We start from the raw sequence: 13,789 nt of genomic DNA, 5'->3' as shown, positions 1-13,789 counted from the left end.
TATCACATTCGGCTACATAAGCTATCATAACATAGTTGTCCATCGCCTGGAGAGGGTTTGGGACACGGGGTGGGGAGAGGGTCAGGAACCGGGAGTGCCCTCTCTTGCTACCATATTGTTAACAGAAAATCCTGTTTGGTGAAGGAAGGCCCGACATCATTTTTTTTTCTTATAGAACAAAAAGGGAGGAAAAAAATGAAAATTCATTACACTGACCCTTGAGTTCTGGGACCCTCCTGAGTTTCTTTGGCTGCTCTGGGGTTCCTTTCTCGCTGCCTTACTTTTCCCCCTTGGTGGCCTTGTCCTCTGTGGCCTTCTCTGCAGGCTTGCTGTCTTTTTGGTCCGTGCTAGAGGATTTTTCAGCCTTTTCCGTCTTGGGTTTGCTGGGTGTGGGGGCCTCCTTGCTGGGCTCCTTGGAGGCACCCTTGTCGTCCTCCTTGGCCTTGGCCTCCGTTTTGGGCTTCTCCTCCGGCTTCTTGGCCTCTGCAGCCTTCTCCTCCTTGGTGTCTTTCTTTTCGGGTACTGCTGCTGCCTCTTCCTTCTTTGGCTTTTCTGGTTCCTTCTCTGCTGGTTTGCTGGGTTCGGCTTCCTTCTTGGGTACCTCAGTCTTGTCTTTGGGTTTAGCTTCTTCCTTCACCTCTGCCTTGGCAGGAGCCTCCTTCTCCGGGGTCGCTGCTTTCTTCTTATCCTCTGTCTCTTCCTTCTTGGCCTCAACTTTGGATTCTTTGGGCTTCTCAGCAGCTTCCTTCTTGGCCTCCACCTCGGGCTTTGGAGCCTCCTTCTTGAGAGCCTCGTCTTTCTTGCTGTCCTTCTCCTCAGTTTTGGGTGTGGCTGGAGCCTTCTCTTCTGCCTTCTTTGGGGACTCTTTGGGTTTCTCCTCCTCCTTCACGGGTGATTTCACCTCTTCTTTCTTTGGGACCTCCTTCTCAGGGGATTTGACCTTCTCTGGGGACTTGGCCTCCTCCTTGACAGGGCTTTTGGCCTTGTCAGGGGATTTGGTGTCTGCAGGGGACCGTGCTTCCTCCTTCACTGGAGTCTTGGCTTCTGGAGACTTTACATCTAGAGTCTTGGCTTTCTCTGGAGACTTTGCTTCTTCCTTCGCTGGGGACTTGGCTTTCTCTGGGGACTTTACCTCCTCCTTCACTGGGGACTTGGCTTTCTCTGGGGACTTTGCTTCTTCCTTCGCTGGGGACTTGGCTTCTTCCTTTGCTGGGGACTTGGCTTTCTCTGGGGACTTTGCTTCTTCCTTCGCTGGGGACTTTGCTTCTTCCTTCGCTGGGGACTTGGCTTCTTCCTTCGCTGGGGACTTGGCTTTCTCTGGGGACTTCACCTTCTCCTTCACTGGTGACTTGGCCTTCTCAGGGGACTTTGCTTCTTCCTTCGCTGGGGACTTGGCCTTCTCAGGAGACTTGACCTCAGCTGGTGATTTTGCCTCTTCTTTTACTGGGGACTTGGCCTCAGCTGGTGACTTTGCTTCTTCCTTCACTGGGGACTTGGCCTCAGCTGGTGACTTTGCTTCTTCCTTCACTGGGGACTTGGCCTTCTCTGGAGACTTGGCCTCAGCTGGTGACTTAGCCTCTTCCTTGGCTGGGGACTTGGCCTCAGCTGGTGACTTGGCCTCGTCTTTCACTGGGGACTTTTCCTCAGCTGGTGACTTGGCTTCTTCCTTCACAGGGGACTTGGTTTCCTTTTCTGGGGATGCAGCCTCTTCTGCTGGGGGAGACTCTGCTTCTTCTTCTCCCTCTTCTGCTTCTTCCTCTTCTCCCTCTTTTTCTTCCTTGCCTTTCTCCTCTTTGGCCTCTTTCTCCTCTTCTTCCGTCACTTCTTCAGTTACTTGGATCTCTTCTGTCTGTTCCTCCACAATCACAGTTTCCTTCTCTGACTTTTCTACCACCTTGATCTTCTCTTCACTTTTGACTTTTATGTGAGTGGATATGGAGGGAATTTTCGGGAGTGCCTCTGGAAGAGAGAAAGGACTTGGGCCAAAGCCAATCCGACACTCTTCACCTTCCAGAAGTTTTCTGCAAAATGGATAGTGGAACATATTACTATTAACTCAGAGCAGATTTGTTGGTTTGGGGTCTTCCTAGGGTATCCTGAAGCTCCTTGGCATCCAATGACATGAACTTTGGTGAGGGAAGGAACATGAATGAATGATAGTTTTTTTGAGGGGGGTGGGGGCACAGTAATAAGGATTGAGTCCGTGGCTGCTTTACCACTCAGCTACATCTACATTTCAGCTTTATTTTGAGACAGGGTCTCACTAAATTATCCACACTAACTTTGAATTTGAAATCCTCCTGCCTCAGCCTTCCGAGTTGCTGGGCTTATCAGTGTGTGCCACTGTGCCTGACATTTTTATTCCTTTTTATTAGTAGTTTGTTTATTTATTTATTTAGGTGCTAGGGATCAAACCCAGAGCCTTGCACATACTTAGCATGCACTCTACCCCTCAGCGACACCTCCAGAAATAAACACTTTGGAGAATGGAGAAAGTCATTCAACACATCAGCCAAGTGACCCCTAGACCTATACTCCTATGGGGTTGTTCTTACTTAATGTGGTGAACATTGCAATTTGTGAAATTAAACAACTCCCCTTTCCACACCTGAAGAATGGTCCATAATAGAGAGCTCCTACATAAACAAAAGTGGTAAAAGTGGTGGATCTCAGCAACAGAATACTTGCCTAGTCCTGGGTTTGATCACCAGTACTGCAAAAATAATGATGATGATAATAATAATAAATAAAGTACAGAGAGAGAAAGAGAGAGCAGGAAGCAAGCAATTCCACATTGATAAATTTAGTTGAAGAGGTCTTACAATATTGCCATTTTAATTTTTCCTGTCACTCTTTATCATTATCCTTTAGGTTTTAGAAAGAGGGTAGTAGAAACAGTTCCTCCTGTTGGCTTTGCTACTAACTAGATGGTGACGTTGGCCAAGTCATTCAAGCTCTTAAGGGTTCAATTTCCTTATTGATAAAAAGAAGATCATTTGGGCTGGGGCTGGGGCTCAGCAGTAGCGCACTTGCCTGGCATGAATGAGGCACTGGGTTCGATTCTCAGCACCATGTATAAATAAATAAAATAAAGGTCTATCAACAACTAAAAAATATATATTTAACCAAAAAAAAAAGGATCATAAGAGTTCCTACTTCAGAGGGTTGTTTCAGTCAAACAGTGAATAAAAAGGATTTAGCAGAGTGCTTGCCTTAGAGTGAATGTAGGGGTAACCCCTACAGACTGGTGCTTCCCAATTTTTTTTAAATATGTATTTATTTTAGTTGTAAATGGACCTTTATTTTATTTATTTATATAGTGCTGAGACTTGAACCCAGGGCCTTGCACATGCTAGGCAAGCGCTCTACCACTGAGTCACAACCCTAGCCCCTGGTACTTCCCAAAGTTAATAGCACACAAATCACCTGGGAGCCAAATGCAAATCCTGATCCAGTAGCCAAGGACAAGGCCTAAGTCTAACTGGTACTAGACGACATTGATTCTGCTAATTCATGAACCATACTTTGAATAGCAAGATTAGAGATTAGAGCCAGGGGTTGTGGCACATGTCTGTAATCCCAGCTACTGGAGAGGCTGAGGCAGGAGGATCACAAGTTTGAGGCCAACCTGGGCAACTTAGCAAGACCCTGTTTCAAAATAAAAAAGGGTTGGGGGTGTAGCTTAGTGGTAATGTAACTTTAGATTCAATCCCTAGCATGGAGGGCGAATTATAGACTAAATAAAGTCAATAGGTTGGGGGGCTAGGGATATAGCTCAGTCGGTAGAGTGCTTGCCTCACATGCACAAGGCCCTAGGTCAATCCCCAGCACCTCAGGGGAAAAAAAAAGTAAAGTCAACAGATGGAAAGTCAAAAATCATCAGTCTGCAACTAGGAAAGGTCCTCATGGGGGTCAGCCCTGTTCCTCAGACCTGCTAAACCAGAAAGGCTCATCCAGGGGTACAGGCTTTCTCAGAGCCACCCTTACTAAGTAAGGGTGATTACCATGTACATGTGTTACTTCGATCAGTTTAATAGGATTAGCTCACCCAACAACCCATGATATGGATCCTGTTACTATCATCTCCATTTTACTTCCCCAAGAAATGAATGCTTAGAAACCAAAGGAACTCTAAAGGAACTGGGTGTAGTTGCATGTGCCTACAATCCCAGAGACTCAGGAGGCTGAGACAAGAGAATTATAAATTCAAAGCCAGACTTAGTATTAACGAGGCTCTAAGTAACTTAGTGAGACCCTGTCTCAAAATAAAAAATTTAAAAAGGCTGGGGTGTGGCTCAGTGGTAAAGTACCCTGGATTCAATTTGTAGTACCAAAAAAAGAAAAAAAAAAAAAAAAAAGAAAGAAATTCTAAAGGATAGAGTTGTAAAAGCCTCTGACAATTTAAGTATCTATTTCTCTCCAGAGCAGGCCTCTGGCTGACTGGATTTGAAGAAAAGAAGAGTTTTAACTCCTTAAGTCACTGTCGGGATTTCTGCCTTTGCCAGACATGGTGGCACACACCTGTAATCACAGCGGCAGGAGGCTGAGGCAGGAAAATCTCAAATTCAAAGCCAACCACAGCAACTTAAAGAGGCCTTAAGCAACTCAGAGAGACCTTGTCTTTAGATAAAATATATAAAAAAGGACTGGAGATGCGGCTCAGTAGTTAAGTGCCCCTGGACTCAATCCTCAGTACCCCCTGCCAAAAAAAAAAAAAAAAAAAAAGATTTCTGCCTCTCAGAGGGGTAGACTGGTGGTTACTAGGGGTTACTAGGGTTACTAGGGGCTAAGGAAAGGGGAGAACAGGGGATGAAGTTTGAGTTCAAGATGATAAAAAACAGTTTTGGAGATGGATAGTGATAGGGTTATACAACAGTGCAAATGTACTTAATACAACTGATATTTAAGATGGTTAATTGGCAAATATTATGTAATTTATATTATCAAAATTAAAAAAAAATGGCTTCTGTCTTTAAATAGCCATGTTGCCTAAATAGAACTTGAAACCCAAGGTTTCACCTAAAACACAAGGGCTCTCCACCATTCAGCAGCTCCTGGCCCAACTCACCTATAAGCAGCAATCTCAATATCCAGAGCCATCTTGACATTCAGCAGGTCCTGGTATTCTCGGAGCTGGGCTGCCATCTCCCACTTGGTGTTCCTCAGCTCAGTGTCCAGCTGCTGAATGGCTTCCTGGGGATGACAGATCATATGTGTCACTCTCTAGTCAATGCCTATCCCTTATCACCAGGATATCTGGGGCTGGCTGTGTAAGCCCAAGCTGCCCTTCCCAGAAAGGCTCACTTGGGACCAAACCCCACCCTATCAAAGCTTCAGGGTCCTCATTTGTGGACATGGAAAAATCTGAAGCAAAAATCTCAGCTTGAGGAAAGGTCTAGAATGAAATGTCTCAGATGCTAGCCTGGTCATGAGATGATGTGTGAATGATGTGGGGGGGGGGGGCTGCGGTCAAGTCTCAGCAGTAGAGTGCTCGTCTCACATGTGTGAGGCCCTGGGTTCGATCCTCAGTACCACAAAAAGATAAATAAAATAAAAATATTGTGTCCATCTACAACTAAAAATATATATATTAAAAAAAAAAAAAGCAAATGCTCAGTGGGACCAGAGCCTTATCTGAATTTTCTCCTTACTGCTTCCCCAGTGCCCCAAAGAGCCTGCCTGCCACATCATCAGGGCTTGAAAACATCTGTTCTTGATGATCTAATGACAGGGACATACACAAAAGCATATCAAATACAAGATAAAACTTGTCATCTCACCCTAGGCCCACTGCAGCCACAGCTTAAAGAGAACTATTATCACTTTATTTTCTCTTATTTGTTTCTCTGCTTCCTAAAATCTCTACAATCACTATATATTACTTATATGCTGTTTTTTGAAAGTTATCTTTAATTGGAGGAATCTGCCAAGGCCCTCCCCAGGCTACCCACAGGTTACTATTAATTGGACGTCCTACTGAGCACTTCAAAGTCTGTCTCTCTTTTTAACCTTCAAAGTTCTGTAAAGCAAGTGTTACTTTTTGTTTTTCTTTCTTTACCTTGTCACTTCGGAGAAGAAATTTAAGTTCAGACAGGCCGAAAACTCTCCTGGGTCACACAGCTACAAAGTCCTGGTATGTCTAACTCCAAGAACCATGGTCTTAACTACTGCATCCTGCTCAGGGAGGGGCAGTGACTTGTACAGGTCACCCAACCAGGAGAGGCAGTTTGTCCCTATGTCTACCTGGTAGGATGCAATGTCAGCCTGATGACGGTCCTCTAGCTCAGAGCGCTGCCTCTCCAGGGAATCCTTGGTGCTTTTCAGAGCCTCCAACTCTGTGGTCCTGGCCTGCAGCTGACGCCGGTACTCAGTTATCTCCTCCTGGGCTGAGCGCATGGCATCTGTATTCACTTTGGCTGCCTCTGACAGTCGGTCCAGCCTCACTAGGTAGAGAAGGGAGCAGGGCACAGGGTTAGACACACCTAGATTTGGGTTCCAATGCCTAGATCTGGAAGGTGACACACATGGGTTGAGGAGTTAGTGTGTGCTAGGCACCATCGTGGATGCTTACCTCACTCTATGCTATGAGAAAGGCAAGTGATCCAGCCTAAAGCCACCTAGCTAGTAAGTGGCAGAGTAGGATTCAAATCTAGTGATTATCTGGTTCCAAAGACTAGACTCAGTCTCCCTCAACCTAGAAATTTATATCAACCTTCAGGGGACAGGAAGCTCTCATTTCTGGTCCCAGTACCAGATCCAGCTCCCCAGCAAGGGGCTGGCACTGCTGGAGACTCAGATGTGAAATTGTGCCCATGAGGTTTAACTGAGCTGAATAATGGAGGCTTGTGGCTGAACTTGTTAATGAGCCTGTGACCTTTGAAGGCATGAGAGCTCTGAGCAATCAGGTCATCATGCAGCCATGGTACCTTCCTTTCAGACTTCTGCGCAGAGTCCAAGATCACTGCAAGTCCAAGGTTCTGGGTGTCAGCCCTTCTATTCCTTCCTCAACTTGGCTGCACATTGCATAGCACAGGAACCTCCCAGTTGATGGCAGCCACACCCTGGCCTCTTCCACCCACAGGCTCCTAGTTCTCAGAAGACCTTGAGGGAGCCAGTGGAGGCCTTTAGATTGGTTTACATCCCCTGAAAATGAACATCCTGAATCCCCACATAATAGCACTGAGAGCCTGAGTCTTGGTGAAGAGAAGCCAGCTGTCTGGACCACAAGCCCTGGGATGGTTTGCCTGAGTGAAGGGCAAATTCAAGAGAACAGAATTCCCCTCTGGGAGTGGCCTTGCTGCAGAGATGGGGGAGGGGTTCTGCCACTGCAGATGGGTAGAAAAGGAATGGGAAATTCCAAGCATCCAACTGAGCATTCCTGGCTTTCCCTGCCAGTACTGGCAAAGACTTAGAAATCTGTCCAAGTGGGTGAGAATTCTAACCTATTGTGGATTGCAAACTCATTTGAAAATCATTGAAGCCTCTGCACTCTCCCCAGAACAAAGCAGTTTTAAAAACAGTTTCAGCTGGGATCATATAAGTTTCCAGACTGAGAAGGTCATTTGGTCCACCCAGCTCTTTCAATCAAAAAGAAATGAAAACCAGAGAGGGCTAATGTTGGTCAAGGTCACCCTGCAGCTGCTGGGCACAGCTTTAGGACAGCTGCAGTCCAGCTGACTCAGGACTACGTGGAGTTGGGTGGTGGTGGGGACTTGGGAAGGTTTCAGGTTGCTTAAGAGAGGGGATTTAAAATAGTGAAGAGGCCAGCCTCAGCCATTCTTGGTCATTGGTTATGGTGACCCACCTCGGGGAGAGAGGATGTGAAAATGCCCCACCCATTTCAACCCGCACTGCAGATTAAGGTGGGGGCATTAGGCACGGAGCAGGTAGTGGGGCGGAGCCTACTAGGGTAGGGGCAGAAGAATGGAGACCCAGCAGAGTGCAGGAAAGGGAGATGGGCGGCACTTGCAGGGTATGCACTAAGGACCAGAAGCCAGCGCTACTTTGGAACTAGAGACAATTTGTTTTGTTCCTAAAGGGCAAAAATCTCAGACCAGGGGGCCCCAGAGTGTTAGCACAAAGAATCTGGAGGACAGCAACCAAAAGAGAACCCAGAGTTGGTGGCGTCCTACAAGAAACCTGTGAAAATTACTTAAGTAGGGGGCATGCACTTTGAGAGGGAAGGTGAATTGTGAGCCCTCCGATTCTGCTACACAGAACCAACAGCACTCCCTTGGGTCAACGCAGGGGACAGCTAGCTGCAGGGGCACCCCTCCCCAACCCCCGCGCGCCTGCGCACCTCGAAACCACTCCTCTGACTGCAGCGTGCTCTGCACCGCATGGCCTTCGAGTTGCGCGCGGATCTCACGCAGCGCCGACGTCACGTCGCACTTCAGGGCGTCGCGCGCCTCGGCCTGCGCCTGCGCCTGCGCAGCGCCGCAACCCTGGATCTGACCGAGCAGCTCGCCCACCTCCTCCTGGTGGTGGCGTCGCAGGTAGCCGCACTCCTCCTGCAGTGCCTGCGCCTTTTTCTGCAACTCGACTCTCGCAGCTTCGGCCTCCTGGGCGAAGCGCGCTAGTGCGCGCACCGCAGCCTCGGCCTCTTCGCGCTGCCGGGCCTCGTCGTCGAGGCGCTGGCGCACGTGCGCGATGTCCTCGAGCAGGTGCTCCTGCTCCAGGCGCAGCTGGCCCCGCGCCGCGCCCAGGCGCAGCACTGCGCCGCGCATCTCGCGCACCTCGCGCTCGTACAGCTCACCCATGGCTGCGCGGCCTGCCTGCTGCTGTCGCAGCGCGGCAGCCTCTCCTTCCAGGCTGCGGTTGTGCGCCTCAAGCTGCCGCACCTTGTCGATGTAGCCCGCGAAGCGGTCATTGAGGGCCTGCAGCTGCTCCTTTTCGCTGCGCGCCGCTGCCGCCGCCACCACGCAGCCCTCTGGCCCGTTGCTCAGCGTATCTAGCGAGTCGGTGCTTGAGGCGGCGCCTGCGCCACGGAAGCGGCTGGGCGAGGCTGACACGGAGCTCACGGACGTCCGAGCCCACGAGTGAAATCCGCTGGAGGAGCCGGCTGCCGAACGCGAGCCACCCTTCCGGGCCAGCACATAATGCAGGCTGCCGCCTCCGTGCAGCGGCGCGAACGGGGCGCCCAGCAGCGCGTCCGCGCCGCCGAAGCTCATCATGGCCAGGCAGGTGCGGGCCGCCGGCAGGGCCGGAACGCGGGGCCGGGACGGGGTGGGCGGCACTGCGACAGCTCCAGGACGCCAGCTCTTTTATAGCCGCCTTGGCCGGGTCCAGCCCCTTGGCAGTGGGGGGCTGGGGAGTCGGGCCCCGCCCTCTCCACCTCCTCCCCCGCGGCCCGGGGCCGACCGGCTTAGCCGCAGTGAGAGGGGCGGGGCAGGGGGAGCAAGGAGTGAAGGGGAATCGTCGCAGCGACTGAGGAGTCTCCCGAGGTCAGGGCAAGAGGTAGAGGACTTCCGGAGAGGACTAATGGGGACCCTCAAGTGCGGGCGGGAAGACCCTGCTAGTGTGTTCAGAATAAAAGAGGGGACCTGATATAGGGGGAGAACAATTAGACTTGGTGGGAATCGGGGATGGGTGCCTTCGGGGTGGAGCGTTGAGATATGCTGTAATCATTAGGATGAGGGGACCCTTGCATGGGATGGAGCACAAGGTTTTCCTAATAGTTAGGCTTTGGGGATAGGAGATGCAGAGAATCTGTAGCGGGTCCGAAATAGTGAGGGAGCCAGGCAGTTGAATGGGGGCACGGTGTACGCTATAGAGAATAGATAGGGGACTCCTACCGTGTTCCCCTAATTGCTAGAGCAGCCACTGGGAGAGGACTTAAGAAACTCTGCAGCTGGCTCTGGAATAGGGAAGGAGGACCTGGAGTTGGAAAGGACAGTAAGGCTATCCTGAATTGGGGTATGGGAGACACTGCAGAAAATGGAGAGAGGGACCCCTGGGTGGTGGTGAGGAAAGAGTATTCTTCAAAAAGTCTGCAGTGGTGGCCAAGATTGGAAGTGGGAGGTAGCAGCTGACCTCAGTAATAGGGCCTCTAAATGAAGGGACAGAGGGGTCTCCTGAACCACGGGGAGGTGGGCTGTGTTTGAGGGGCAGAGTTCTGTATGCTGGGGTCAGCTCTATAGTTTGCTGGCAGAATGACCTTGGACAAGTTCTGTAGTCCAGTTCTAGCTTTTCGGTTTGTACAGTGAGGGGGTCTTGCCCTAGGGACCAGCTGCAACTCCAGAACCCAGGACCATTGTGGAGGAAGGTCTCCAGCTGAATTAGAGGGGAGCCCACATATTGCCTATGGGTATGACAACCGTTTTCCCACAACTAGAATATCCATCTTTCTCCTTCTCTTTTTCATCTCCTCAGTCTCAACTTTTCACAGCCCAACCCCCACAACAGACAAACTGACACCTCCACAGGCATCCCTTCTCACTCCCAAGGAAGTGGTGGGATGCTTTCTTACTATCAAGTCCCTCGTCCCCGTGAGCCCTAGTGGGGAGTCAGAAAAAGGGGTTCCTTGGGTTTGGGGACTCTGCAACTGCTTTGTTATGGGGCTCTTTCTTGGCTTTGCTTCATGTCAGATGCATTGGGAGTGGGGGTGGCACTGCGGCTGGCATTTCATCAGTGACAGAGCCTGCTTCTTGTTGGGGACATAGGGGTTAATCTCTGCCTTTGCCTTTACCTTGGAGAGGGGAGGGGTGCAAGCTGTCTCTTGCCCTGTGCTATGCGGATAAGAACCGATGACGGCGGGGTGGGTGAGTGGTCCAGAAAGTCACAGTGAGCCAGGGACCCACTCCTGGATGTTTCACTAGGGATCTATTTTCTGGGAAGTTCTTCATGCAAACCTGGCCTGTACCCCTTTTTTATTGGGAGCTGAAAGGACCCCCAGGGATACCCTGACATCCTCTGGAAATCAGAATAGACTCCCCTCCCAGATCTGAATCTCCCCAAGGCAGTTATTTCAACCCCCACTGCACCCCCAGTTTATCCTCTTTTTCCTTCTCTTAGGATCCCCAGGACAGAGACCGACAGACCCTCCAGAAAAAGATCCCTGCCAATCCCTCTTTGCCCTCTCTCATGCCCAGACAACTGGTGTTAGGCAGACCCTCAGAGCTGGGGAAGTGATGGTGCTGTTCCTTTAACCATGTTTTACTGGAAGGAGAGTGCGCTGGGGAGCAGGGAAGAGGGGGAAGGGAGTTTCTGGCTTTGCCTGGAGAAGCAGAACATGATGAAGCATTTTTCCCCCACTTAAAGGTCCAGTCATGCTTTGGTTTGCAGGGGGCAGAGGGGCTGGTTTGCAGGTGATGCTGGGAAAATGAGGTGAGTGGCTGGTCTGAGGTACTGGAGAAAGGCATGGGGTAGAGGGGTGCTTGGGCAGGACCCTCTTGCTGTCACATGGCTCCCCAATTATTTTTCATTCTGCTTGGAATTTTGCCATTTGATCCTTCTTACTTAGAGTCTCATCAGTCCTCTGCACAATGCAGATACTTGCTCTGGGTGTGGGAAGGCTGATAGGAGGGATGGGAGTAAAATAGGAGGGGGCAAGATAGATTTGTTAGGGCCAGAGACCTCACCCATCAGATTACAGCTTCCTACAGATTCCAGAAATCCAAAGTATGATTTTTTTATAGCTGGAAAATTGGCACAAGATCTGAAACCCTGAGGTCATTCCCCCAAAAGACCCTTCAGGCTTACTAGAAAGCCATCCTTGGCCTCCTGCCCCTCCCCACATTTAGGTAATTGTCCCCTCCTGAATGTTCCATGGTTCCCAGTGTTAAGTCTTAGCAGTACATTCACTCTGTGTCATTGTATGAATGAATGATGAGTGAATGAAAGAATGAATTCCATTAGTCCTCCAGACAAACTTTAGGTCTAGAAGGAACTAAGAATGATTCTGCCCTGAATCTGTGTGCCTCAAATCACTTTCACCTTCTTTCCTATGGTTCTTACCACTTGGAATTAAATAGAACAACTTATTATTTCATCCATCCTTCATCCTTCCATGCCTCCATCCATCCGTCTCTCCCTCCCTCCCTCCCTCCATCCCTTCATTGCTTATTGAGCACCTGTTATGCTATAGGCACACACTAAATGTTGAGATTATAATATCCCACAAGCTTCTAAAATTGTCTCTGGATTCTCAAGTTCTTCTCAAATCCCAACTCATCATTTCCTAAGGCACTTTTTAAATTTTTTTTTTTTTTTTAAGAGAGAGAGAGTTTTAATATTTTTATTTTTTAGTTCTCGGCAGACACAACATCTTTGTTTGTATGTGGTACTGAGGATTGAACTCAGGCCACACGCATGCTAGAGGAGCGCGCTACCGCTTGAGCCACATCCCCAGCCTCCTAAGGCACTTTCAAGATGATAATAAGTGCTATAGTCTGGATCTTGAATACCCCTGAAAGGCCCATGTGTTAAAGACTTGGTTTTCAGGGTGGTGCTATTGGGAGGTGTGGCCTAATTGCAATGCCAGATAGTCCTGCTACTCTGAGCTACAAGTTCAAGACCAGCCTCAGCAACTTAGTGAGACCCTGCCTCAAAAAAATTTTAAGAAGTCAGGACCATCTCAGGGGTCAAGTGCCCCTGGGTTCAATCCCCAATCTGGGGGAGGGGAGGTGGAGGGGGTAATGGAAGGCCTTTAGGAATGTTTCTTAAGGGGACTGTGGGACTCCAGTCTCTTCCTCTTTCTCTCCTTTGCCTCCTGGCCATGAGGTGAATGGTTTTGCTCCATTATGTGCTCCCACCATGATGTGCTACCTCACCACAGGCCCAAAGCAGCCAACTGATGTGAACTGGAACTTCCAGAACTGTGAGCCAAAATAAACCTTTTCTCTTTATAAATTGATTGTCTCAGATATTTGTTAGAGTAACAGAAATGAGACTAATGTAATAGGTATACCTCCAAAAAGAACAATAAAGCCATAAAGCTCTCTGTGAACATCTGCGAGACATTGCTGCCACTCACTTCATTCATTCCACTAGATGGGATTAAACCCCACAGTGAACTCAGAAAACAGACTCCAGTGAGATGGAATCCTTTACCTCCCTTGTATACAACAGAGAAGACTCACCATGTTTTCTTTGGTGCCTCTTCAAACCTCCTCACTTGTTAGGGATCACTGTTCCCGTTTTATATACTACTTAAGTAAATTGAAGCCAGAGTAAGGAAGTGGGTTATCTGGGTTAGCGATAGCCCAGTGTCTCAGGTCATCCAGGTCTAAGCTAATGCTGGACACACAGTGTGGAAACCAATTTCTCTTGTACAGTAGAGGCCTTGGTAGTCTGAGGGTAGAGGAATGAGAAGTCCCCAGAAAGAGAATGAGCAACTTTCTGGGGGTGAGATTGGGGAAGGAGTCTGACCTCTGACAGGTTGCTCAGCTGAGATTCCCTCTGACCCATGATCCAGTGTCAGCACATCCTGTATTTTGTTTTGTTTTGGTGCTAGAGGATTGAACCCTGTACCTTGTGCATACCAGGCATACATTCTACCACTGAGCTGCACCCCAGCCCCTCAACACATCCTATATGAGGGCCCACTCCCTGCACCACTATATCCTTTATAAGGAACAGCATCGACCATTGCTTGGGGTGCATTTGCTAAACCTCATTTTCTTTTCCTGCTTTTTCTCCATAGGACTTGACTTTATTTTCCCTATTTTCCCTCTTTGACTCCTCCCATTACAAGGTAAGTTTCATAAGGACAGGGATTTTTTTTTTTTTAAAGAGAGAGTGAGAGAGGGGGGAGAGAGAGAGAGAGAGAGAGAGAGAGAGAGAGAGAATT

At 49.1% G+C, this 13,789-nt stretch overlaps 1 protein-coding gene across 1 annotated transcript; it reads right to left on the bottom strand.

Moving 5' to 3' along the window:
• Positions 1-277: 277 nt before the first annotated feature.
• On the bottom strand, positions 278-9,173 carry NEFH (neurofilament heavy chain; the record flags this gene model as incomplete). The annotated part of the gene is made up of 4 exons (XM_081285712.1): positions 278-2,021; positions 5,069-5,193; positions 6,244-6,443; positions 8,300-9,173. The coding sequence occupies 4 exons, from the start codon at positions 9,171-9,173 to the stop codon at positions 278-280; spliced, it is 2,943 nt and encodes a 980-aa protein (XP_081141838.1).
• Positions 9,174-13,789: the final 4,616 nt, after the last annotated feature.

This window comes from Spermophilus citellus (genome assembly GCF_964194105.1).
Source record: "Spermophilus citellus genome assembly, chromosome: 3".
Taxonomy (NCBI): Eukaryota; Metazoa; Chordata; class Mammalia; order Rodentia; family Sciuridae; genus Spermophilus; species Spermophilus citellus.
The sequence above is the reverse complement of the archived record's forward strand: the minus strand, read 5'-3'. Positions and strand labels throughout refer to the sequence as shown.